General features: G+C 38.4%; 1 protein-coding gene across 7 annotated transcripts in view; it reads right to left on the bottom strand.

Annotated features, from left to right (window-relative positions):
• Window positions 1-24,969, bottom strand: part of NYAP2 (neuronal tyrosine-phosphorylated phosphoinositide-3-kinase adaptor 2) — a 330,902-nt gene that overhangs the window by 81,784 nt on the left and 224,149 nt on the right. For all 7 annotated transcript variants that reach the window (XM_063645748.1, XM_055290808.2, XM_055290803.2 and 4 more), the window contains one exon: window positions 18,404-18,613. In XM_063645748.1, coding sequence (XP_063501818.1) covers window positions 18,404-18,613 — 210 coding nt within the window. The remainder of the gene's footprint in view (window positions 1-18,403; window positions 18,614-24,969) is intronic.

Raw genomic sequence — 24,969 nt, 5'->3', positions numbered from 1 at the left:
TGGGACTACAGGCACCCACCACCACGCCCGGCTAATTTTTTGTATTTTTAGTAGAGACGGGGTTTCACTGTGGTCTCGATCTCCTGACCTCGTGATCTGCCCGCCTCGGCCTCCCAAAGTGCTGGGATTACAAGCGTGAGCCACCGCGCCCGGCCAGGAACTCTTACAGTATTTGACAATGTAGTCTAGAGATTATTTCAAAATTTAATGGAATTGTTTTAATACTAAGTTTAACATTTATGTTGAACTATGTCACACTTTTTTACGGATTTAAACATTAATGTGAATGTGGCAGTTTTGGAATTTTGGTGCTGTGATTTTTTAAAAATATTAAATATTTTATAGATCTCTGAAAAGCTGGTAGACCTAGGCATGGGGAGTATGGAGATGAAAAGATAAAACTAATCTGATAACTGCTGTGATCATTTTGTGACTGTGGAGAAAGGAAAGAAAATCAACAGGACGCAAGAATCTATCTTGGGAGTAGCTTCTCTCTCTCTCTCTCTCTCCACTCCCCCATCCCCACCCCTCAGCTTTCCAAGAAGTTTTCCTCTGGGGAGGCAGCTGAGATTTGCATAGCTATGAATGATGCCCAGTATCCTGCAACCATGGATTGAGGTCCTAGTGTTATTTAGGACAGAAGGGTTAGATAGTAAAACTATTGATGTTGGAATAATTGATGATTCTTTTGGGGAATACTAGAATTCTGCTGAAGAGCTAAAACCCAGAGAAAAGTAAGGTGGCAATGTAGTGGCAGCTCATGATCCCATGTACTCATTATATTCCTTGTCTTCCATCTTTTACGTACAGAGCATATAAATCATATTACTTAAAACACAGGGATGCCCAAGATGCTGCAATGCATAGCTGGTTTCATCCAAAGCAACATAGTGCAGTGAAGCATTAATCTTTTTTTATTTGACAGCCTCTTTCATAATAATATATACTTTCTAAAACACCTTGGGATATTCATCACTTTAGCTGAATATGAAAACGTGCTTTTATTTTTAAAAAATACTTTTTTCACATTAAAAGTGAATTAAAGTATATATGAAAAAACAACATAGTTTCCACTTAACAAGTAAATCATGCTGCTTAATTATTTTAAAAATCATTACATAAGGAAAATCCATCAGCTTCAATATAAACTCAAAAAGTCGTATCATAGTTGTAAAGGATCAAATGCATATTACCATGGAGACAGAAATTTCACTTTGTTTTACGGCATCAAAAATACAATACAGAAACAAACAAAATCCTTTTGTCAGCTGACATTATAAATGAATGCATGACAAATCACTTGACGTATTTAAAAATATATTATATTTTGCTTCTAAATAACAAAATCATAAAAAGGAAATGCCAAGGTTATATTTTGTAGATAACCCACCTTGTGATGTGGCAGCTCTTTACTCCTAATAAGTGAAAATCAAAACTGGATATAATAGTAATGGTATTTCCCCTTTATACCATTGAATTTTGTACTTTGTTAAAGAGCAAACATTTTGAGAGAGAGTGTGACCAGTTATAACATTGATGGTCCCCATTATTATGTTCTATTTCAATGGCCATGTTTCTTATACTTTTGCCTTGAGCCAACTGACAATTATGGATATAAACTAAGCAATGTCTGGCTATGAATAAGCCTAATCTAAGACTGTACACACTCAAATCCTCCATGGCAGAGAACTTCAACCTGATCTCCAGTAGTGGTTATGCTTGTTCACTTTATAGCAGAAGTTCTAGGGGTCTCTAAGATGCTTTGGGGGACAGAGCATAAGGTCAGAACTATTTCATAAAAATATTAAGATGTTATTTGCTTTTTGACTGTATTGACGAATGTACTGAAAGTCTCAAAGCAATGGATAAATCTGCTGTCACTTTCACACATCAAAGGAGCAGCACTAAGCTATACTAGTAAGTATTTGTTTTCTACTAACACATAGACTTGAATATTTGGCAGATTTTCTTTTTTGAAAATGAATGGAGTGAGTCTATTTCTTCAAAGAAGGCAACTGACAGCATTTGTTGACAATAATAAATTTGAGTTTTCAAGCAAAATTAAAATTTTGGAAAAGGTTTACCCATCACTGTGAGCTTGAGATTCTCCTAACACTTAAAGGCTGTTTTTATGAGATCACTAGTGATATTAACAAATGTGATATACTGATTTTTATAACAAAATGTGTCAACACATGGAAGATTCACATGACGTAATGAACTGCTGTTTTCTAAATGCACGATGTTATAAATCATAATGGGTGAAACACTGCATTTTACAGTTCAAGATAGAGCAATAGATTTAAATGTAAGACAGCATGATGAGTTTATTGATATACAGCTAACATTGCAACTAACCTTTAAGAAACTACTAATCATTTAATTTTGGAATGGTGTTAAAAAAGAATATCCACAATTATATAAACAAGCTATTTAAGTATTTCTCACTTTTCAACTACACATCTGTATAAGGAGAGATTTTCTTGATATATTTAATGAAAGCAAGATATTACAATAGATTGAATACAAAAAAGATAAGAAATGCTGTCTATGTTCTGTTGAGTCAGACATTAAAAAGATTCTCACAAATGTAAAACAAGTTCAACCTGCTCGCCATTTGTTACAGTTTTAGAAAACAGTTATTTTTTGAGAAAAATGTTATTTATGTTAATATACTATGGGTTTGTTAAATTTTTAATTACTAGATATTTTAAGTTTCCAATTTTAATTTGCAATATGATAAATGTTATTATACTTAATTCTCATAAAGGAAAGGCTTTGGGGCCCTCAATAATTTTAAGAACAAAAGGTGTCCTGAGGCCAGAGTTTGAGAATCATTGCTTTACACAGTCTGTCCCCAAAGCCAGAGTTTGAGAATCATTGCTTTACACAGTCTGTCCCCAAAGCCAGAGTTTGAGAATCATTGCTTTACACAGTCTGTCCCCAAAGCCAGAGTTTGAGAATCATTGCTTTACACAGTCTGACCCCAAAGAGCTCTATTAAAAAGGTAATTTTTTTAAACAATTAATTTGCCACTTGTGTATTTTAAAACAAACAATAAAACATGGGAAAATGCCATGTTTAAGCACAAGGAACATGGGAAATCCTTTGAAAATTTCAAGGGATTTGGGAACCACCAGTTAGGAAATGCTTTCCTGGAAAAATCTCTATGACAAAATCCAAGAAACACTGTTCTCTGCCCATGAGACCTGAGGGAAGTTATACAAACTCTTGGGGGATTTTTTATCATCTATAACAAGAAGCAAATTCAAAGGTTCTACTTATTGATTCTTTGATGCTAGTAAATGAAATGTGTTAAAATAATTGAATGACCTCAAAGATACTCTTGATTAATCGTGAGCTAGTTTATTAAGGTCATTTCTTTTACTCCACTTTTCTGGTCAGCATTTTTGTTTTTCTTTGTGTATTTGTTTTTTAGTAACAATGTTGATAGAATTATGCGTAACTCAAGTTTGCTATTTTTTCAAATGTTCTAATGCTGTTGATAAAAGTTTTGGTAGTAAATTGTTTTTAAACACCCATACGAATTTATTTAAAAATACACATTTAGGAGGGGTAATGGTCATCTGTCATTTTTCTCTGTCTAAAATCCATTTCCTCTTTTTCTGGAATAGTAATTTGATTTTTCTCCAGAGAACAGTATCACCAGTTATCTTAGTTCTTATGGTTCTGTAGTAAGAGCCGACTTCAACTCTAGCTCCAGAAGTGGCCACATGACTCAAGTCTGTCCAATCAATCATTCTATCCCCTTGGTCTCATTGACTGGTACGGGGATGGACATGTGACCCAAGTCTGTCAATGAGAGTGGCTTTCATACTTCTGCTGGAGCTTTTGGGAAAGAGGTACATCTTTTCACAAGGTCTGCTAAACTTTCATCACTTCCTAGCTGAACGACCAGGAGAAATTCGCTTGACCTCTCTAGACCTGTTTGTTCACAGATAAAATGGGAGAAATAAAGGGACCTAGTTCACAGGATTGCTGTAAGAATTAAATAAAATAATACATGTTAAGATTTTTCCAAGGCAAAAAGCATGTACTAAAATCTCAAGAAATGCTAGTAGTTTTTATTATTCGGGGGTCAATCTGATCTTTTAGCTTCCCTGCTTATAATAAATTACACACCACTTCCACACAATGGTACACACAGCTCAGCTTATACAACCAGCCTCATCAGTAGCCTTGCCCCCAGCACGCTGCACCAGGTTATCCTAAGCTCCCTGCCTTCTCTTACTGTAGGATTTTAATCACGCTACTTCACTCCGCCCGGTACACTTCGTCCTTCCTTCCCTTTCTTCCTCTACTAAACTCCATGCTCTTTGAAAGCAGGAACCACGTCTGTCTCTTTCCTCAGTATAGTTCCCTGAGTAACATGATAACTGATCCTTGATAAGGACTCATTAAGCATTTATTGATTGAATTATTCTAAATAATATTTTAAAGAACAAGGCCACTCTAAAAGATGATTTGCATGTTTCACATGGATAAAAAGCCATGTTTCTCCATCTGTTCACCTTCCCCGTGTTTCCAGGAAAAAAGAATCTAAAATACATTGACTAGTTTTCTTTATTTTTTGAGATGGAGTCTCGCTCTGTAGCCCGGGCCGGAATCCAGTGGCGCGATCTTGGCTCACTGCAACCTCTGCTCCCGGATCCTGGTTCAAGCAATTCTCCTGCCTCAGCCTCCTGAGTAGCTGGGATTACAGGCACGTGCCACCATGCCTAGCTAATTTTTGTATTTTTAGCCGAGACGGGGTTTCACCATGTTGGCCAGGCTGGTCTTGAACTCCTGACCTCGTGATCCACCCACCTCGGCCTCCCAAAGTGCTAGGATTACAGACGTGAGCCACCGCACCTGGCCTACATGATGAGTTTTCAACTAAGTACTTTATAATCTTAACAACAACAACAAAAACTTGTGTGTGTGTGTGTGTGTGTGTGTGTGTGTGTGTGTGTGTGTGTGTGTGTTTGAGGGATTGCAGTTCCTGTGTTGGACAGTAGATGGCAATAAACATATTATTTGATACGTATTCTGGGCCGATTACAAAACTTCCAGAACTAGTCTCTGTAAACCCCTAGCATAATTCAAGACAGAGTCTTCTATTTTATAATGTCTTTTGCGGCTTTTCGCAGAAACAGAAAGGGCATTCTTTGTGAACACTGTTGGTGCAGCATCTCCACAGGGCCTTTCCAAAGAAGCTAACAGCTGTGGTCCAGGAGCAATGTCAGGGTGGACTCCCCCCGGAGAGGGCACAGGGTGAAGCCACCACCCTGCAGTGACAGACACCTGTCACTGATGCTACAGTCAAAACGAGTCAGCAAACTGTCATTGTGGTTCTCGAGCACAATTAATCTTGTATTGAGAGGCAAGGCAAGAAAAGACACCTTCTGCATTATCCCAGTTGTTTCTACCTAATTGTTTTCCCCAATAGAATCAGATAATAGTTGGAGTTCAGAATTTCTCTACTGAGAATGAAATTACTATCAAGTTGTATTTTTTTCTAGCAGTGTTCAGGGTATCTATATAGTATACAGTATCATATTGTATGCATGAGTTTAGCAGAAACCAAGTTAAAGGGGAAATATGTGTGTATGAATATAATGCATATATAAAATATGGTAATAGGTAATTAGCTGACTTTGCAAATCAAATCATATGAAACTTATGTTTAAAACCCGTAAGTAGCCTCATGGCTTTATATATGTACACACACATCAGTTAATATCACCAAATTCCTTCACTCTAGGCTGGTCCCATAACTTTAGCTAACCACCTTCCTAGAAAAAAAAAAAATGGGAATAAGAACACAAAGGGTTTGATGAAATTTCACAAAGCAGCAAAGGCTAGGACTAGTTCCCCGTTTTACTGAATCAGAGGCACTAAGGCCCCCTTGCTGTATAAAACCAACTGAGATCACAGGCATAAATAAGCTCCTTGAAGGCAGGGGTCATCCTTTTGTCACCTCGTAGTGTTCTCACTGAGTGAGTAAATGACTGGACCAAAGAAAGACAAACATACATAATGTTGCTGATTTTTGAAAAGAACAACAAAAACACATGTGTAACATGGCTGCTCAGGTGCTCAATAATTAATTTTTATAGATACCAACATCAGTGAAAAATACCTCTCTATTAGGTATAGGAAAGGTGAAATCTCATGGGTTAGAGAGCGAAGATAACAGTTCTCCTTTGGATTTATAAGGCAGGTTATTTGGGGCAGCCTGTTCATGTTGATCTCCATAAATCTGTTTCCCTTCGTTTAGGATAGATGATCATAAATTAGCTGACTCTGTATATGTGATCACATAAGCCCTGGGTTAAAAATCCATAAATGGCTTCCTGTCACTTTCAGGTAAGACCTGAGTCATGGATATGGCTGGCTCACTCTCACCCTTGTCAGGTTCTCAGCTTCTTCTCTGCCCTCCTTTTAGCTCCTCAATTATGTGGGTCATGGCGTCACAGGGTTCTGGCATCTCCTACGTCCTCTTCCTTGATTGCTCTTCTTCCTAATTCACCTTGAGAGCTCAGTCCCCAGGTTATTAGGATGCATTGAAACACACTCTAAAGGAAGCGTGCTGTCACTCTCCTTTCATCACCGATTGTAATTACAGTTTTAAACTTCTGTCATTTCTGTAATGGCTCTCTCCCTCACTGGCATGTACTCAATGGTTGGTAATTTTATATTGAATAAAATAGACGAAATAAATGAAAGAATAAGTGAATGTGAATAAATGAATAAACCTGGGAGCACAGAGGTGGAAATAGAGAAACCCAGCCTAACTAAATCATGGGAAGAGAGCTGTAGTAGGAATTAGAAACCCAGAGTTCATTTCTTTATTTGAATCTACTACTTATCAGTGAATCTGGGCAATTGACTTGATTTCTCTTGAGCCTCAGTTTTATCACCAAAAAATAAAAGGAAAGAAAAAAATGTCAGATAATGATACCAGCCCATTGATGCACAGGTTTTTGTGAAGTACAAATGAGATAGTACACATAAAGGCATTTGAAAAGCTCTGGTGTAATAAAAATAAGACATTATTTTAAACGGGTCACAGATAACCCACAAAGGTAATAAACTTAAATTCCACAACTCAGGTTACATATAATCTGCAATAACCTTAGAGCAATTTTTAAAAATTATACCAGAGTCTGTTCTCTTTAAACTTGTCAATTTAACTGTTTGTTTGAACATACAGGATCTTATATGCATCAGAAAACGGTATTATTTTTTTCTCCCCAGAAGCCAGAGCTATACCAACCTGTTCTGGGGGAGCGAAGGTCTTTCTTGTGCTTTAGAGAAACTCTCTACTGAGTTCCAGGACTTTTTTTTTTTTCACTTTGATGATTAAACATCTTTCAGTTTCTTTTAGTTACAAAAAGTCTTATTGAAGTAATAACTTAAGTGCCCAGTTACTTACATTAATCAAAACTGTGAACATTATCTCAAGGAAACACTTCTCCCTTGGCCCACTTTGGGCCAGCTCCTGGCAAACAGAAGAGATGGCCTGTCTTGGCCTCCTCTCCCTGTTCTTCCATCTCTGTTCCCAACTTGGTCCCCACAATGCCTGCTCTCATCTGGGCAGAAACAGGAGAGAACAGGAGAGATGGGGAAAGGAAAGGTCTTCAAGGGCCTGGCACAGGCTAGTGTCTCTCACCCTCTGGCTGGGGAAGGTGTTTGACACTGAAGCTATGTCTTCTTGGGGTGCTTTCCAGTGTCCCTGAAGGCCTCCTCTGATTGGTTGACCATCTCTCACCTGGAGACATCATGGCTGTTCGCTCTATGTCTTTCGTGGGTAACTGGGTATCCTGTAGGGCACTTTGAAACACATCCTGAGAGTCCTGGCTGCTCCAGGCACTCTCATGATCTAGGCCACCTCCAGACTTCCTCTCCAGGACCAAATCTGGTCCATAGAAAACACACTTTATACACATCTTTAACCCACCATCGGCGGCCGAACAGTTACTTGCTAAGCAACTTTCTGTGTGGTCACAGACCATTCACCCAGTCGCTTGTGCTTTTTCCTTCCGCTCTGTCCCTCAAACTGTTAGAAATAATACCAAGTTTTCTAAGTGGTTCCATTAAAGTCTCTCTCATTTGACTTTCCACTGGGGGAGACACTTCTCACCCCTCATCTATTGGATGGACACTCATCTCTCTGTCTCCCTCTCTCTCACCCCCCTCTCACACCACACACACACACACACACACACACACACACACACACACACACACACACACACAGTCTATTTAAAATTCCCTCTAATATCTAGAGTCTATTTAAAATTCTCTCTAATATCTAGTCTCTGTCTCTCTCAGCCTCTAATCACTTTCCTAGGCTAGAAATGAGAGTTCAGTTAAGGACAACAATATTCATTCGGATCATCTCCTTTGCAAGCTCTGCTTCTGCAGTCAAGCTTTTCGCCTTGGAATGTGAGAGTAATTATCTTCTATTATTTTGTAATTAGCCTTTTGCATTTTGTACCCTGTTTATTTACATTCAAACTCTAGAAAGACAGGCTTTGACCATTTAAAATGGTTAACTCCCTCCCAGTTCTCGTTTTCTGGTTGTTTCTCAAAGCCATACTACCAGTATCAGGAGACATCCTGAAATAAAACTTTCTCTGATAAACACGCATTCTAGCCTGCAGAAGTCACAGTTTTCCACAGAGAAATAAAAGTGGGAGTCTTGGGGATACAGCTTACAGTACCCTCCAAGGCCCCTCCAAATGAGAATTCTGTTACATATTTGCTTCTCGAATTTAGAAAGGGAGAGTTAAACTGCAGAGTGAGAAAACAGTAAACAGAACCAGGCAGCAGAACCTGGCAAATGTTCCCTGGGGAAGTCACCAAGCACCCAATTAGAACTGGAAAGGAGAGCAGATGTGAAGAATTGTCTTCTGATGCATGATCTGACTGCACAGAATGGCAGCCTTGAGGGTCGTAGCTCTGGAAGTTCACAGCTGCCCAGGGCTGAAGTGGAGCCAAGCAGGAAGTTAGAGAACAGCCTACAGTGAAGTCTAAATTATAATGAACACCCGAACTCCATCAGATTGGTTTGCTGTTCCTGTTGCATAATAAAAATGAATATAAAAGAGAACTCATATCCTTATCAATACTCAGTCCCTAAACTATGAAAACATAATGGTTTAATACAATAAATACTTCCTAAAGTGAGATGGTGAAGGAAAAGGCAAGCGAGTAGAGTTCCATTTTTTACTTTAACTTTTTGTTAATGAGCATACTCTACCTGTTATTATACTACTATACTATTACCTAATAATAATAAAGCAATCAAGCATTTTCACTTGGAAGAAAAATAGCAAAATACAAACAGATCAAGGTATCTGTGTCATGCCACACCCAAACTCAGTGTCTTAAAATGACACTCATTTAGTTTTGCTCATGAGACTGTGGGTCTTCTGGGTGATTTTTCTGGTCTCAGCCAGGCTCACTCATGCATCTCTAGTCAAATGTGGGTCAAGTAGATGGTTCTGCTATTCCATGCTGTGCTTTCCCACATTTTGGGGGTTCTCCTCTATTGTATTTTATCCTCCAACAGGCTAGCCCAGGCAAGTTCACATGGTGGTGGCAGGGTTGGAAAAGAGCCATGAAAGCATTCACACCTCACGAGGCCAAGGCCCAGAATTGACATGCAGTCACTTCCATCTCACTCTACTGGTCAATGCAAGACTCAAGACCAGTCCAGATTCAAGGGATGGGAAATTGACTTTACTTCTTGATAAAGAGCTATGAAAGCACATTACCAAGGGCATGAATATAGGGAGAGGGGAATAATTAGGACCATTAGGAGAAACCTTGGCATCCTGAAGGAGCTGGGCCACATGAAGAAATGAAAGAAAGAAAAGAAGACACAGCTTAGAAATTACGTAGATATATTAAAAAGTTGAATATTAACCAGATTCTAAAGGCAAAGTTTTTATCCACATTCCTGAGTGAGCTGCAGGAAAAACTGTCATCTCTTATTTGCCTGGTTCCTACTCATGATGCTAGTATCAAATTTAGTGTCACATTCTCCAGGAAGCTTGTTTGAATGGCCTTCCCTTTAGCCAGTTGTGCTTGGCTTACTTATAACATTCTTTGGAATAATCGGTTGTTTTATTTTCTGCTTTAACTGCTAGAATATGAGTCCAGGGTATATTATATATATTCCTGTCCTCCCCCCCTGCACAACACAAAGTAGATGTTGAAGAAATTTTAGTTAGAAAATAAACACAAAGGGAATAAATGACTAAAGGAATAGATGAATGAATCTCAAGCTGGATATTTATTAGAGAAGATGTTCACATCTGCAGACGTCAATATTTTCTTGTGATTCCCACATCCTTGACAACCTGGTTTTAAATCCTATTCATTGCTTCTAAGCAGAATGGCAGCATTGTGAGAGATTAGGATTACTTCTTTGATAACTGTGTACAATGCAGCAACCAAGTCTCAAGGTCTGCCCCTCACTCTTCCTCCAAATTCCATCTATAAATGCAGACTCAAGGAAATCCAAAAAGGATCATCATGCTGGCCACAAATCTTTGTTGAAAAATGCACAAGTCAATGAAGCATACACTGTTGCACTAATAGTGGCCTCATAACCACTTATGTTTTGCTAAAGAAATGTCTTTTCATATTTGCAATGTGCTGATCTTTCAAAAGAAAACATCTAGTCTTGGTCCTAGAAAAAGACAGGTATTGTTCCAGTAAAATTGAATGGGAACAGAATAAACGTTTGTCTACTAGCTATTGTAAACCGGCTTTGTACCAAGCATTTCCATGCATTTTTAAATTTAATCCTCATCATAACCTACACAGTGAGATTTACTTGATCTCTCCTGTAAAGATAGATAAAGTGGGTCACAGCAGTGTTTTGTTATTTCATCAAATAATTGACACTAAAAAATTTATTAATATTGCTGCCAAGTGTGATTTACTTACACACTAAAAAAAGAAAACTATGTCCCCTTTTTCACTTTTCTGAACTTGTGTGTACAAGACTCCTCTTGGATATGAAGGACTGAATCATAAATGATGACAGAAAATGTTTCCCTACAATGGGTCATGAAGTCCCAGAACTGTTCTGCAGAGCAGAATATATAATATGGTCCTCTTAGTCTTTAGCTCATACTGGTTGTCACACGGGGTGTCTACTGTGCAAGCACAAAGGGCCCCTTGAAGTACAGAATTCTATATTTTGAAGGTTAGAACCATATGGTGTATAAGGCCCAGCCTATGCAAACTCTACCCCACCCAACTTCTCTACCAGTTAGAGGTCATGCCATTTTGCAAGGGTGCTATGAAGGATTAGGCTGCTGGTCCTCACTATTCATGGAATTCTAAACCTCTGTTCCTCTTTTAGTGCTAAGGAATTCCCCCTTCCTTCCCTGACCATCAAAGGCTGCGTGTCTCTCTCTCATCAGTGTTGCTATTGCTAGCATTTCCTTGTCCAGGAGCAGCAGCTTCTGGAAAATAAAAGCCAGGAGGACAAGGTATCTACTGGGACCTGCTGCTTCCGGTAGAAAGCAGCTTCTCTGTGCCACAGGGTCAAATCCATGCTTCCACCTAATGGTCACCGCTTGATTTTACAAACCAGAAAATGCAAGTGTGTGGTCTTTGGGTCTTACCCAGCTAAAAGAAGTGAATTATTCTACTCAATGTTTTCTAAAAATTGAACTACATTTAAAAGTTGGGAGATTTCACATAATAGCAATTAAATCTGGGAACCCTGGGCGAGCATTTCTCATGGCAGCATCAGCTGGCACTGAGTAGCTTTTGTCTACTTGGGGTGCCCCTATGCTTTCCAGGTCACCTGCATTTCCATCATTGAGTCCTGAGGCGCATCAGCTTGCAATAGATTTTCCTTGTAATGGAGAAATATTTCTCCTTAGCAATGCTTCTAACAAATGTGGGAATATAGAACTGAGAACAAAAGGGCTTCAAGTTTCAAGAAAAGTGGGAAAAAACATTTTCCTTTGTGGGAGTGAAGTACATTTCTATGTGCTTCATGTATAGGTAAAATACATGAAGGAAGGCATCTTTCCTGCTTCGCTTGCTAATGATACCTGTCTGTCCTGAAGGAATCTCAATTAGCATCTCATCTTAGACCTTTTCAGAACAGCAGAAGAACAGAAAGTTGAACACACAGAAGCCAAGGGTTTTATAATATAGCTGATCCTTCCCTTTATAGGGTTTTCATTCTTGTTTAGATTTGAATGTTGCACTATAAACCCTGTGTGCCTATATACGTCTGTGTGCACGTGTGGGTATGATACCACTTTGTTCATAAGCCAAGGGCTGAGTTCACTTCAAAAAACACCTCTGTCAGGGTGGCCTGGCAGGGCCAAGCCAGGGCAGGTGTGTCTCTTCACCTTTTTCATCCCATGTGGAATATGCTCTTTCCACTCAATTGATAATTATAATGATTTTTAAGAAGATCTAGAATAATCCTGATGTAAGACTCCATGTCTTCCATTAATCTCTCCATCATTTTTCAAGCCTACACTAATTAATTGTTCTCTGAATGATTTTAAATGTATAGTAAGCAGTAGATAATAATGAAAATAATACATTTAATTGTAACCTAATTAATTTGTGTTCAATAGTTCTGTGTCATAAAGAAACATAGTAAAATCTTTGAGGGCCAGAGATTGTATTTTACATACCCTATAGTGGGTAGGTGTGTGTGTTTCCCCAGAAACCATAACAGAGTTGGATACAAGCTGTGTGGAAACTATTTGTTAATGGGTTCAGTTGTTGAAATCTGAGTTTTCGTCAATACCATATTTACTTGTATAATCTCCTCACACTTTCCTATTATGTTCATGAGCATTTGGGTCCCAGTTCTCCACTGCCTTCAAGAAGCACCCTCTGGGGAATCTCTGATTTACTAAACAACAGTGACTTTAACAAAGTACCCCAGCAACCAGTGTTAATGTTAATTAGAATTGAGATCTCCTGACACATTTGCTTTACTTGAGCAATTCCTTCATTTCTCAAAAGAGCTGTTAAGAACAGCCATTTCAAGTGGCTCAACTACTTTTGGTAAAGCAATAGCCTATGACTGGTAGAAGTTTGTATGTATATCAGTGTGGAGGGGGGACAGAGAGAAACAGACAAGGAAGCAGAAACTTGACAGAGGAAGGCAGGGTTTATAAGTAGAATCTTCTTTCCTCTCTAGTGTGAGGTATGGAGTTGAGTACCCAGGGACAAGGAGGCAATAATGATGAGGAAGTGTAAAGAGAAGAAGGAGAAACAGTTAATACTGACTCTTGTTTTCTGTTCCAAAACAGAAAGTCTAAAACTCCCTCTTGATGTATCTACTTGCTTATTTTGGACAAAGACCATCTCATTGATGAATATTCAAGTAGTGCATGGTTTGCTTAAAACACCAAAGGTGGCCGGACAATCCCAGCACTTCGGGAGGTCGCCTAGGCAGGTGGATCACCTGAGGTCAGGAGTTCGAGACTAGCCTGATCAATGTGGTGAAACCCCGTCTCTACTAAAAATACGAAAATTAGCCAGGCATGGTGGTGGGTGCCTGTAATCCTAGCTACCCGGGAGGCTGAGGGAGGAGAATCTCTTGAACCCGGGAGGCAGAGGTTTCAGTGAGCTGAGATCATGCCATTGCATTCCAGCCTGGGTGGCAAGGTGAGACTCCAGCCTGGGTGACAGGGTGGGACTCCATCTCAAAAACAGAACAAAACAAAACAAAACACCACCAAAGGTGAGTGTGAACTTCAGATACTCTATACATTTTTGCCATTTTTGGCATTTTCTAGTTCAGAACTGGCACCATTTATGTTCTTTCTCTTCAGAAAAATAAAAGCTAACAACACAATATTTTTCCCGTTCTCCTTTTCTTTCCTGAAAAGTAGTAGAAGGGTAGACTAGACGTTCAAGTAATGGTAACATTAATTTGAGTTTCGCTTTCACATAAGCAACTGGCTTGCACTGACATTATATATGTAAGTCTACACTTGCCCCTCTGTTTTGCATTTCTTCTAATATGAATACAACCTTCTCATTATTTAAAACTTAACAGAATTTATTTCTTCTTCCATCTTTGTCTACCTCCTTCATAATCTAAGATAAAGAATCTGAGGGACTAAAAACATATATGTCATTTCTTCTGGTCAGTAGACAATTTCCTGCTCTACAAACAGTGCTAAAAAACTCAGGAGGGCAGATTTTACATGCTGTAAACCAAAAGAGATGCTTTGGGGTTTTGATGTGGAAGAAAGTGAAAGTATGGTATAAATTCTGTTTACACTCTGAATTTATTAGAATATTCATATCAAAGTGTAAAGACACTGTACGGTACATGTTTATCAATTTATATGTAACTAAGTGTTCCAAAAAGTTTGATTATGGACTAGCTAACTGTTTCATTTCTACGTATTTGCCCACACTTTGAAATGTCTGGATTTCCCTAGGGTGTCATCTGAATTTCCTGCTCTCCTAGTTTAGACTCATCCAGTCTTACTGTTCTAACCACGCCAAAGGAGTCTAGTCTCAGTTTCAAACCCACTAAATCTCTTTAGCTACAGATCTATAATCTGAACAATCTACTGGTTTTTCAATTTGATGTCCCAGAGCATTTCTAACTTAACATAGGCAAACTGTTAAGTCCTGACTTTCCCTCATAAACCTTGCTCCGTATCTCACATTGACTGTCTCTATCTCAGTAAATGACTTCCCAATCACCAAGTTTAAAGCCACAGAGTCATCATTGGGTGTTTCGTGATGTAAACTGAATTACATTATCCTTATCCTTAAAAAAACAGTAAATAACTACAAAAATATCCAAATATCCACCACATAAACTTAAAAACCTAATTACAAGATGGCAGACACCATCTACTGCTTATGCAACATCATTCCCCCTTTTATCCCTGCTAATAGGCTTTTGATTTCATTTCCAGATGGAAGGCAAAGGACCTTTGCTTTAGGGGAAAAGGGGTTCTCTACAAGCCCATGGAAATCCGATTCTCCTTCACTCAGAGATTGGACCAGACAAGATGTTTCCCACTTCTGACCAATTAGATGAAATGGAGAATCTTTGAGGTATGATGCCCAGAACTGTATAGTCCATCAGCTTTGTCATCATAAAAACAATCATCAAGGGTAGCAGAACAGAAGAATTGAAGGATACAAAGTTCCTGGGTCCTTGACATCCCTGAACAGCTGCAAAACACCTGGAACTGCCTACCTTGAGGCTTGATGCTAAGGGTGCGAACAAAGGCTATTATTGCTTAAGCCTCTGGTAATTTATACTTCATAGCTGAAAGGCTTTCTAATTAATAACAAGACCCTTCAGGACTTTTGCTATCTTGTCACCACCACCTACCTTTGCAGTTTCTTCAATTTTCCCTAATCCTTTATACCAAACACTTTTTGTTCCATCCCATAGAATTTTAGGTTTTTATCCAGAAGGCTGACTTTTTTCTTCATCTTCCTGGTGAGCAACTCTTTGTTTCAAGTTCTAGCTCACATATAACTTCTTCAAGCAAATATTATTTATCTACCAAAAGCTCCCGACTATTACTGCTAAAATCACACTGTCCCAGGAAGAACTAACTGATTTCTCTTCAGCTGTGATTTGGATATGGCTTGTTCTCACCAAAACTCATGTTGAAATCTCATCCCCAATGCAGCAGTGTTGAGAGGTGGGGCCTAGAGGGAGGGGTCTGTGTCATGAGGGTGAATCTTCATGAATGGCTTGCTGCTGTTCTTGAGGTAGTAAGTGAGTTCTCACTTTGGTGAGACTAGACTGGTTCTTGAGAGAGTGGGTTCCCATAAAGCCAGATGCCCATTGAGTTTTGCCTCTTCATACATATCTACTTCCCCTTTGAACTTCCACCATGTTTTGACCCAGCACAGAAGCCCCAACCTCATGGTGAGCAGAAGCCAGCTCCATGCTTCTTGAACTTCCCAGCCTGCAGAATCATGAGCCAAATACACCTCTTTTCTTAATAAATTACCCGGCCTCGTGTACCCAGAAACACAAGACATCTTCTGTTTCCCATAGTATTCATATTTTTGTATAACACATGTGATTTTATGTGTCAATTTGACTGGGTTAAGGAATGCCCAGATAGCTGGCAAAACATTTCTGGGTGTATATGTGAGGGTATTTCTGGAAGAGATTAGTATCTGAATCACTAGGCTAAGTAAAGAGAATCACCCTCACCTAGGTAGGTGGGCATCATCCAATGTGTTGAGGATTTGAATAGAATGGAACAGAGAATGAAGAGCAAATCTACTCTCTCTTCTTCAGCTGGGACATCTGTCTTCTCTTGCACTCTGCATTCTAGCTTTTGGGATTTTTGACTCCGATTGGGACTTACACCATTGACTACCCTAGTTCTCAGGCCTTTGAGCTTGGACTAGAACTCTGCCTTTCCTGGGCCTACAGCTTGCAGAAAGCAGATAATGAGACTTTTCTGCCTCCATAATTATGTGAACTAATCCCTCATAATAAATCTCTTTATATATTTAAATCTATGTATCCTATTGGTTCTGTTTCTCTAGAGAATCCTGACTGAAACACATAGTATACTGCAGTTATCTATTTGTCTGTCTTGCTCTAGAGTTTGAGCACTTAAATGTAAGGTTATCTTTTTTGTCATTGTACTCTCAGATCATAGAACTGTGGCTATAACATAATAGAAACCCAGAGAATGCTTCTGATTTTTATAAAATATATATCTACCCACAATAGAAGTATATATTGTTCACATATTTTCAATAGAACTGGTACAAATTTTGATAATTCTTTAAAACTACTAATAAGCCCCAAACTAATCATAAGACTCAATCAAATAGTGAAGTCAAAGTTTTTTGGGGAAGTGACTTTTTTCCCATAAAAACACTATTTGTGAGCCAGGCACAGTGGCTCAAGCCTGTAATCCCAGCACTTTGGGAGGCTTAGGTGAGTGTATTTCCTGAGGTCAGGAGTTCGAGACCAGCCTGGCCAACAGAGTGAAACCCTGTCTCTACTAAAAATACAAAAAATTAGCTGGGCATGGTGGTGGGCACCTGTAAGCTCAGCTACTAGGGAGGCTGAGGCAGGAGAATCACTTGAACCCGGGAGCTGGAGGTTGCAGTGAGCCAAGATCGCACCATTGCACTCCAGCCTGGGCAACAAGAGTGAAACTCTGTCTCAAAAACAAAAAAAAAACAAAAAAAACCAACTATTTGTTCTTTATGTTTCTTTTTCTTTGTTACAAAATGCACACCTATAGCAATTTATACTTTACTATCAAAAATATACTTTGAAATTTCTGTTAAATTCATATAGTATTCCTTTGGCCAAATTTTAACTCATGCTTTAGAGTTGGTTATCCATATATGTGCTATAGCTCTACCACCAAAGCTTCAAGTTACATGTTAAGCCTGAGGAAGCTAGTACTTTGCTCCTGCCTGGGTATTGTTCCAGGAATATCCCTCAGCAATTGCAGAGACCATTCATCCTATTCCAATTTTAACTTGTGTATGACTGTCTGAGAGACCACAAGCTAAATTCATGTAAATTGCTTTCTAAGATGAGCATCAGAGCTGAAAAGAATATTAAAGGATTAGTCTTTTCTTTGGAGCTCTAACACTCTTAAGAAATAGAAACCTGAAACTACAGGAGGTTCCTTGATTATTTGTTGTTTATTTCAATTGACAACTCTCTGTGAGTCCAACACATAGATTAATAAATTCAAAGCAAACATATGCTGTTTTTTAAAAAGTTGATGTTTAATAATATCTACCTATTAATCATGTAAAATTGCATTGCAGATTTTAATTTTAACTCGTGACATTTAAAGGTACATTAGATTAAAACTTTTACATTTCCTCTGACTTAGATTTGGGAATTTAGTGCCACTCCCAATGCCCAGTTATCATCTTCAGCTCACCATTTCAGATGCCTCCTAATATTGACTTTCTTTACTGCTTTCAGATTATCTTTGTTACATTTCTGTTCTCAATGTTACTTTTGTTCATTTTTTATCAGTTGCGTAAAATATTTTTTGAAGCAAAGGAAACATAAATTCTAAATTACTCAAACTTCACAAGTTGAAACTGCTTTAGATGAGGCCTCTAGATATTTTTGAAGTAGTATAAAACATTTTAAGTTTTCAAGGCTGCTGTCTTGCATAGCTCCAAGAAGCACCATTTAGGTATCTTTCATCTCTGTAAATAGTTGTATTTTCAAGTGGTACAATATATTGTTATGTCCCTTTACGTAATCTATGTGAATGGCTACTTGTGTTGCCTCTCTGTGTAGAGACAGAGATATTTGTTGTGAAAATTTTGTAAGTGATACTGCATGAAAGTAGTTTCTAGAGACAGGAAGAATTACCATCTGTGAGATCATAATCTGCCTTACCTGAACTGTGGTTTCCTGCTAACAAGGTGGGGCTCACAGAGCATCTTCCCAGTCGACTGGTGACCACAGGTGGCCCTGGTGTTCCATCCCATTCCTGAGCTTTGACCGGCTCTCTGGAGGAAGATGCCCCATGATGGCCTCTTTCCTTGTTGTCCAACTTTGGTAATGGCTCCGTGCTGTGGCTTCGGACTTTCAGTTCCTCTGTTGATTCTGTGTAGTAACCAGAATTATATTCTGTTAAACAAGAGTAAAGTTCTTCCTAAATTACTTTCAAAAAATTAGTGTGATTTTCTAAAATTGTCTCAATATGTTGTTGGAAACTCAGACTTGGAGACTACAACATTTAAATATAACAGAAACATAGACTCCAGGGGGCCTTTTTTCTGAGTTGTGTAGACTAGTATCTCTGGGAAATACAATTTTCTTTTTGGAAAAAGAGTACCTCGACGAACCTTTAGTAACTCCTCCCTTGTGCTCATCTCTGAGTACACTTATTTAAGAGTACTTCACACTCACTCTCTTTACTTTCTAATCTTCACAAAAATTCAGCCAAACCATGCTATCAAATCTGCTCCTGATAACATACCTAGTGCCTTTTATTTGGCAAATGTATAAGCCTTTTTTTTCAGCCATTTGACAATTATTTGATTGCTCACTCATTTATAACTTCAATTCTCTTGGCTTTGCTGATGGTCCATCCTCCTGTGTTGTGTTCTATATCTAACACCTTTCCTTTGTCATTTATATCATCTCATCCTCCATGCATCCCTGGCACATTGGTTGTTTCCGAGGTGCTAGCTTAGCCACTGTGCTTCTTCTGCTACATATATTCTTTCTGATTTTTGTCCTCAAGGATTCAGCTAGCAATCATCAAATTGTTAGTGATTTCTAACTATTTTATCAGATGCCTGGACCATTCTTTTTATCTGTAGATTCATTTATCCAGCTGCGTGCTAGGTGAATCCATCTGGAGTCCCTGTATGAACATTTCAGATACTGAACTGATAATTTCTTATTAAACTACTGGTTCTTTCTGTCCAACCAACTATCCAAGCTAGAAGCTTGTCTCTCCCTTTCTTTAAGTGATAATCCCCAAATCTATCAGTCAGAAGATTCTACAGATTTTATTTCTGGGTGTCTTGCTCTCGCTTCTCTTCCACTTTGTTTCATGTCTACCTCAACTGCTCTGGTTCAGCTCTAATCCTCTCACTTGAATTACTGCAACTTGTCTCTGACTCTATCCTTGACTCCTCAAAGTATAAGCTTCTTATACTGCCAAAACGATCTATTGAAAATGCAAATCTGATCATAATGTAACCCTGAATAAAATCATTCCAGAAGCCTCCTGTTGCCCATAGAATGTCTAAGCTCTTTAATATCATCGGCAAGAATCTCCACCTTCTTGCTCTTTCCTTCCCCTCTAGCTTTGTCATTCCCTGTTAACCTCCCTGTATTACATTGGTTGTAGGTTCTTCCTCCCCACTCCACCCCCAATAAAAACAATGCTGTTTTCTACAGCTATTACCACCCCTCCTTTGAATGCCCTTATGTCTTGTCTTTCTTTGCTTAACTAACTCTACTCACTCCTCGTAACTCAATTTAAGTATCCTCTGAAGCCCTCCCACCCTTTCACCAGTCTTGCAGTGTCATGGTCATCTCTGCACTGACCTTGCTTTATAGTTCTATGTATCTGCTCTTCCCAAAAGGCCTTGAGTTATTTTAAGGCAGGTACTGAGGTTTTGTTTGTTTTGCAGTTTTTAAAAAGTGGTTGACTCCACCACCTATCATATTGCTCAATGAATTTTTAATTTAATTAATTTATTTATATTGCAGATTTCTCAGCTCTTCATACATCTTTCTAATCTGTGTAGGAAATATAACATTCCTGATGGAACTAGAAAATCAAGTGATAATAAGTATGTTAATGGAGCTAATAGTATTTTCAAAGATCTGATTATCTAATAACCACAAGTTGTAAAATTCACCAGGTTAGCAGTTTAATTCAAATAAGGAATTTTTTTAGAAAATCACAGAAATGATTCAAAAAATCTGAATTTTTTTTTTTACACTTGGGTTAAAATCCTTATCAACTTTCAGCAGTGTAATAACACAAATGTCACACTTTGGTTCACCATTATCTGAATCTGTGGGACACAGATAGAACAGGCTGTCATATATTGAGCAATCTGGGTCAGGAATGTCAGAGGCCTCAGCTTTGCAACTGTGGCTGTGACCCATGTCACCTCTTGGGGAGCCTCATTTTTCTTACCTACAAAACAAAGAAAATACCAGCCCTACCTAACTTCCTTGATTTTATTTTAAAAATCTAATAATATTCTACAGTTTAAAATATTTTGAAAACTAAAAAGTGCCCAACACATATAAAGTAGTATTCAGTTAAATATAGTCATTTGGCCTTTATTAGTTTATTTAATTTTTCTACATTAGATAATTACTAAGTCTTATACAGATGGAAAACTGCCAAATCACATTTAGAAATAGAACTCTAGCCTATTATCTACAGTAACTAGCTTGGGAAGTCAACCTACGAGGTACCAGTCACACTTGTAGGGAGTAGACCTGTCTCTAGGAAATAATCCTAAAAGCTAAACAACCACCCATGTAAAAATTGGCCTCAAACAGTCAAGACTTGAGTAATAACTTAGCTTCCCCAATTTTTGGCCCAGTATCCAACTTAGGAACAACTGAGGAAAAGTAAATATACACCTTTAACCAACCACATAGAATGTCCCATTTCTAGTGCGCATACCTGCCCCTTCCCCAAGTTAATAGTCCCCAGTCAAGGTACACTTGAAGCCTTTTCATTGTTGTTGATAAATGAAAAACTTTACACAAACTTAATTTAGCAGAGTTTATTTGAGAAAAAGAAATGATTTGTGAATTGGGCAGCACCCTGAACAAGTAAAGGCTCACAGTATTTGTAGAAAGAAAAAAGAAATAACATATAGAAATATCCTGATTGATTACAGGCCAGCCTTCACCTTATTTGGACACGTTTTGACAGTTTGCAGTCTGTGATTGGCTGAAAAGTTGGCTGCTATGATTGGCCAAGACTCAGCTACTTGTTATAATAATATACTGTTATGATAGGTTGTAGTTTATTTACATACTAAGTTAGGTTGCAATTCATTACATATGGAGGCAGCTTTAGGCCAAATTTAATTGAACATTTTTCCCCCATAAAGCCTTCCTACTGCTCTGCCTGCCTCTGAGTCTTTGCCAAATGCGAGCTCTGAATAAATAGCCTTTGCCTGTCTCTTTTCTTTGATCTTCATTTATTTCCATATTGCTATAGTCTCTTCCAGCTCTAAGATGCTATCCAGTTGTGTAAACACATGTCATGAAAAACATTATATGAGATTAACTTAAATCAGGAGGGTAGTTCCAATACAATCTCAGAAAGATTTCAGGTTTTTAAATGGGCCTGTGTATAAACTTGTTTTAGTTATAATGAAATCAAGTATATGAAGTCTAAATTTTTTTTGGAAAGAACATGTTTCAGAGATTTATTAATCATTAATGATGAAACAAGTACGATGGTAAAGCTGGTCCAAAGAATATTTGGAGGACCTAAGTATTTATAGACATTTTTAAAAGAATGTTAGAATAAAATTGCTAAGTTAGAAATAAAACTGTTGTGGCTAGGCATCGTAGCTGAATCCTGTAATCCCAGCACTTTGGGAGGCAAAGGCAGGCGGATCACCTCAGGTCAGAATATCAAGACCAGCCTGGCCTGGCCAACAAGGTGAAACCCCATCGCTACTAAAAACACAAAAATTAGTCGGGCGTAGTGGCGGGTGTCTGTAATCCCAGCTACTTGGGAGGCTAAGGCATAAGAATCGCTTGAACCCGGGAGGTGGAGGTTGCAGTGATCCAAGATCGAGCCACCGCACTCAAGCCTGGGCAACAGAGCGAGACTTTGTCTAAAAAAAAGAAAGAGAAGAAATAAAATTGGTTAATGTCCTTAAAGCAATACAATTACAACCTTTAGAGTCATCTTTCTACCAAATATAAAGAATTTGCATCTCTAGTCGGTGGCAGGAAGAGGGCATTTGGATGGTAATCAGCGCTCTGCAGAAAAAATAAAGCGTGGAAAAATAATTGAAAGCAGGGGCCAGGTTCAATGCCTCACACCTGTGATCCCAGCACTTTGGGAGGCCAGAACGGGTGGATCATTTGATCTCAGGAGTTCCAAATCAGTCTGAGCAACATAGCGAGACACTGTCTCTACAAAGAGGATGAAATTAGCTGGGCATGGTGGTGCAAGCTTGTAGTCCCAGCTACTTGGGAAGCTGAAGTGGGAGGATTGTTTGAGCCTTGGGAGGTCGAGGCTGCAGTGAGCCGAGATTGTGCCATTGCAATCCAGACTGGGCAACAGACTGAGACCTTGTCTCAAATAACAACAATACTAATAATTGAAATCAGGAACTCAAACAGGTATTTGCACATCCAAGTTTATGGTAGCATTATTCACAAAGGACAGAAGCAACCCAAGTGTCCATCGATGACTGGGTCAACACAACGTGGTACAGGCACACAGTGGGGTATTACTCAGCCTTACAAAAAAAGGAACTTCTGGCACATGCTAGCATAAGGGTTTATTGCTACTGGAAGGATGTTATTGCTTCCAGTATTGCTTAAGTAAAATAAGCCAGTCACAGCAAACCACCATGGCATGTGTATACCTATATAACAAATCTGCCCGTTCTGTGCATGTATGCCAGAACTTAAAGTATAATTTTAAAAAAATAAATAAAAACTGTATTAAAATATACCATAACCTAAAAGCACTATTTTAGACATCATTTTTATAAAAATATAGTTAAATACATATAACATAAAATTTTCCATCTTAGCTATTTTCAAGTGCATAGTTCACTAGTGTAAAGTACATTCACTTTGTTGTGTAATGAATCTGCAGGGCTCTTTTTGTCGGCAAAACTGAAGGTCTGCACCTACTTAGTAACAACTCCTCATTTCCTACTCCCTTTGGCCCCTGGCAACCACTCCTCTACTTTCTGTCTCTAAGAACTTGACTACATTAGATATATCATGTAAGTGGAATCATACAGTATTTGTCTTTTTATGAGAAGTCAAAATATTTTAAAGGCAATACATTCCTGCACAATAATTAAAGATAATTTAACCAACAGTTGTTTTTCAGTGTCCTGAGACAAATGGAATAAAACCAGTATCAGAAAATAACATTATAAACTATTCCCAAGCTGTTTATTCACAGCTTCAAAGAAAGTGTAACTCTAGCTTCCAAACGTCACAGCCTCAAAGCCTAACGACCCATCTGCTTCAGCTCACCTTCTCTTCCAGATTTTAAACAAACCAGGGAGTGTCACTTAGGTCTCCAGCCTCAATTAAATAAAAGCCTACAGCTTTGGAAAGGAATTTTGTGTGTGTGTTTTTCTCTTCTTCTTTGTTTTCAAGTCCCAGAGGTTAGTCTTCGGTAAATTTTGGCCGGTATATTTAGAGAAACTTGAACAAAAGGATTAAAGAAATGGTACTACTCAGACCTGTGCCTGTATACCTCAATGTCTGCCTCCTAAATAGAAAGCAGAGCTGAAAAATCTGTAAGAAAATCATAAATGTATTATTGAGAATTTTATTTGGGAATAAATCTGTTTCTTCGTGTGTGTGTGCGTGTGTGTGTGTGTGTGTGTGTGTGTATTCAAGAACTGCTTCCTAACCAAGGTGTTTTCTAATTCAAATAAATACGAAAATCTTCAAAATAGCTGTTGAAAAGAAACAAATTGAAAGTGGACAATTAGACTCTTGTAATATATAATATGTAAATAAGATATATTGAAAACTCAAGGAAACCTATTCAGAGGAAAAGGACATATTTATCCATATCCATATATCTCAATGTCTTTTTAAAGTCTGTTGAAAACAAAATTGATTTTAGTAACATAAACTCTCTGGAACAAGATCAATCTTACATACTGTGGTAAAGCTTTATGTGGAATCTGAGTTATTTTAAGTGTTCACAGTTACAGCCCCAGCATGTAGCTCACGGTGCCAACTACACAGAATGCACCTATCCTCTTCTCAGTGAATGAATGAGCGAATGTTGACTATTGCTCTAAAATCTAATTCTCACATTGAAATCTGAACTTGAATTAAATTTATTACAAAAATGAGTGAATTATTTTATCATATTTGTATTTCAGACTGGGTGTTTTGTATATCATTGTCTTAAATTTGTTACAGTGTTTAAGCTGAAGAAGGATATAGAAGAAAGATAAGACCAGGAGCAATTCGTTTCTGAGCAAACACTCCCTCCAGGATTCTAATCCATCACACCTCATGCAGCTAACCCTGAAGTTTCCCATTTCCTCCCTTTCTATGTGGTCTGTGGGTCTACTTCTGTCTCTCTGGCTTCTTCCCTGTCTCTCTCCCTCTCCATCTGTGCCCTGGATCCTGGGCCACCCAGGAAGACTTGGTTTCCTGGGTCTAATGGCTTTTACCATTAGGTCTGACCCCATACATTAGTGGGTTTTACCAGAATCTCTTATTCACTCTTCCTCATCAAC

Source organism: Symphalangus syndactylus, chromosome 8 (genome assembly GCF_028878055.3).
Source record: "Symphalangus syndactylus isolate Jambi chromosome 8, NHGRI_mSymSyn1-v2.1_pri, whole genome shotgun sequence".
Taxonomy (NCBI): Eukaryota; Metazoa; Chordata; class Mammalia; order Primates; family Hylobatidae; genus Symphalangus; species Symphalangus syndactylus.
This window is presented reverse-complemented; position numbering and strand designations above follow the sequence as displayed.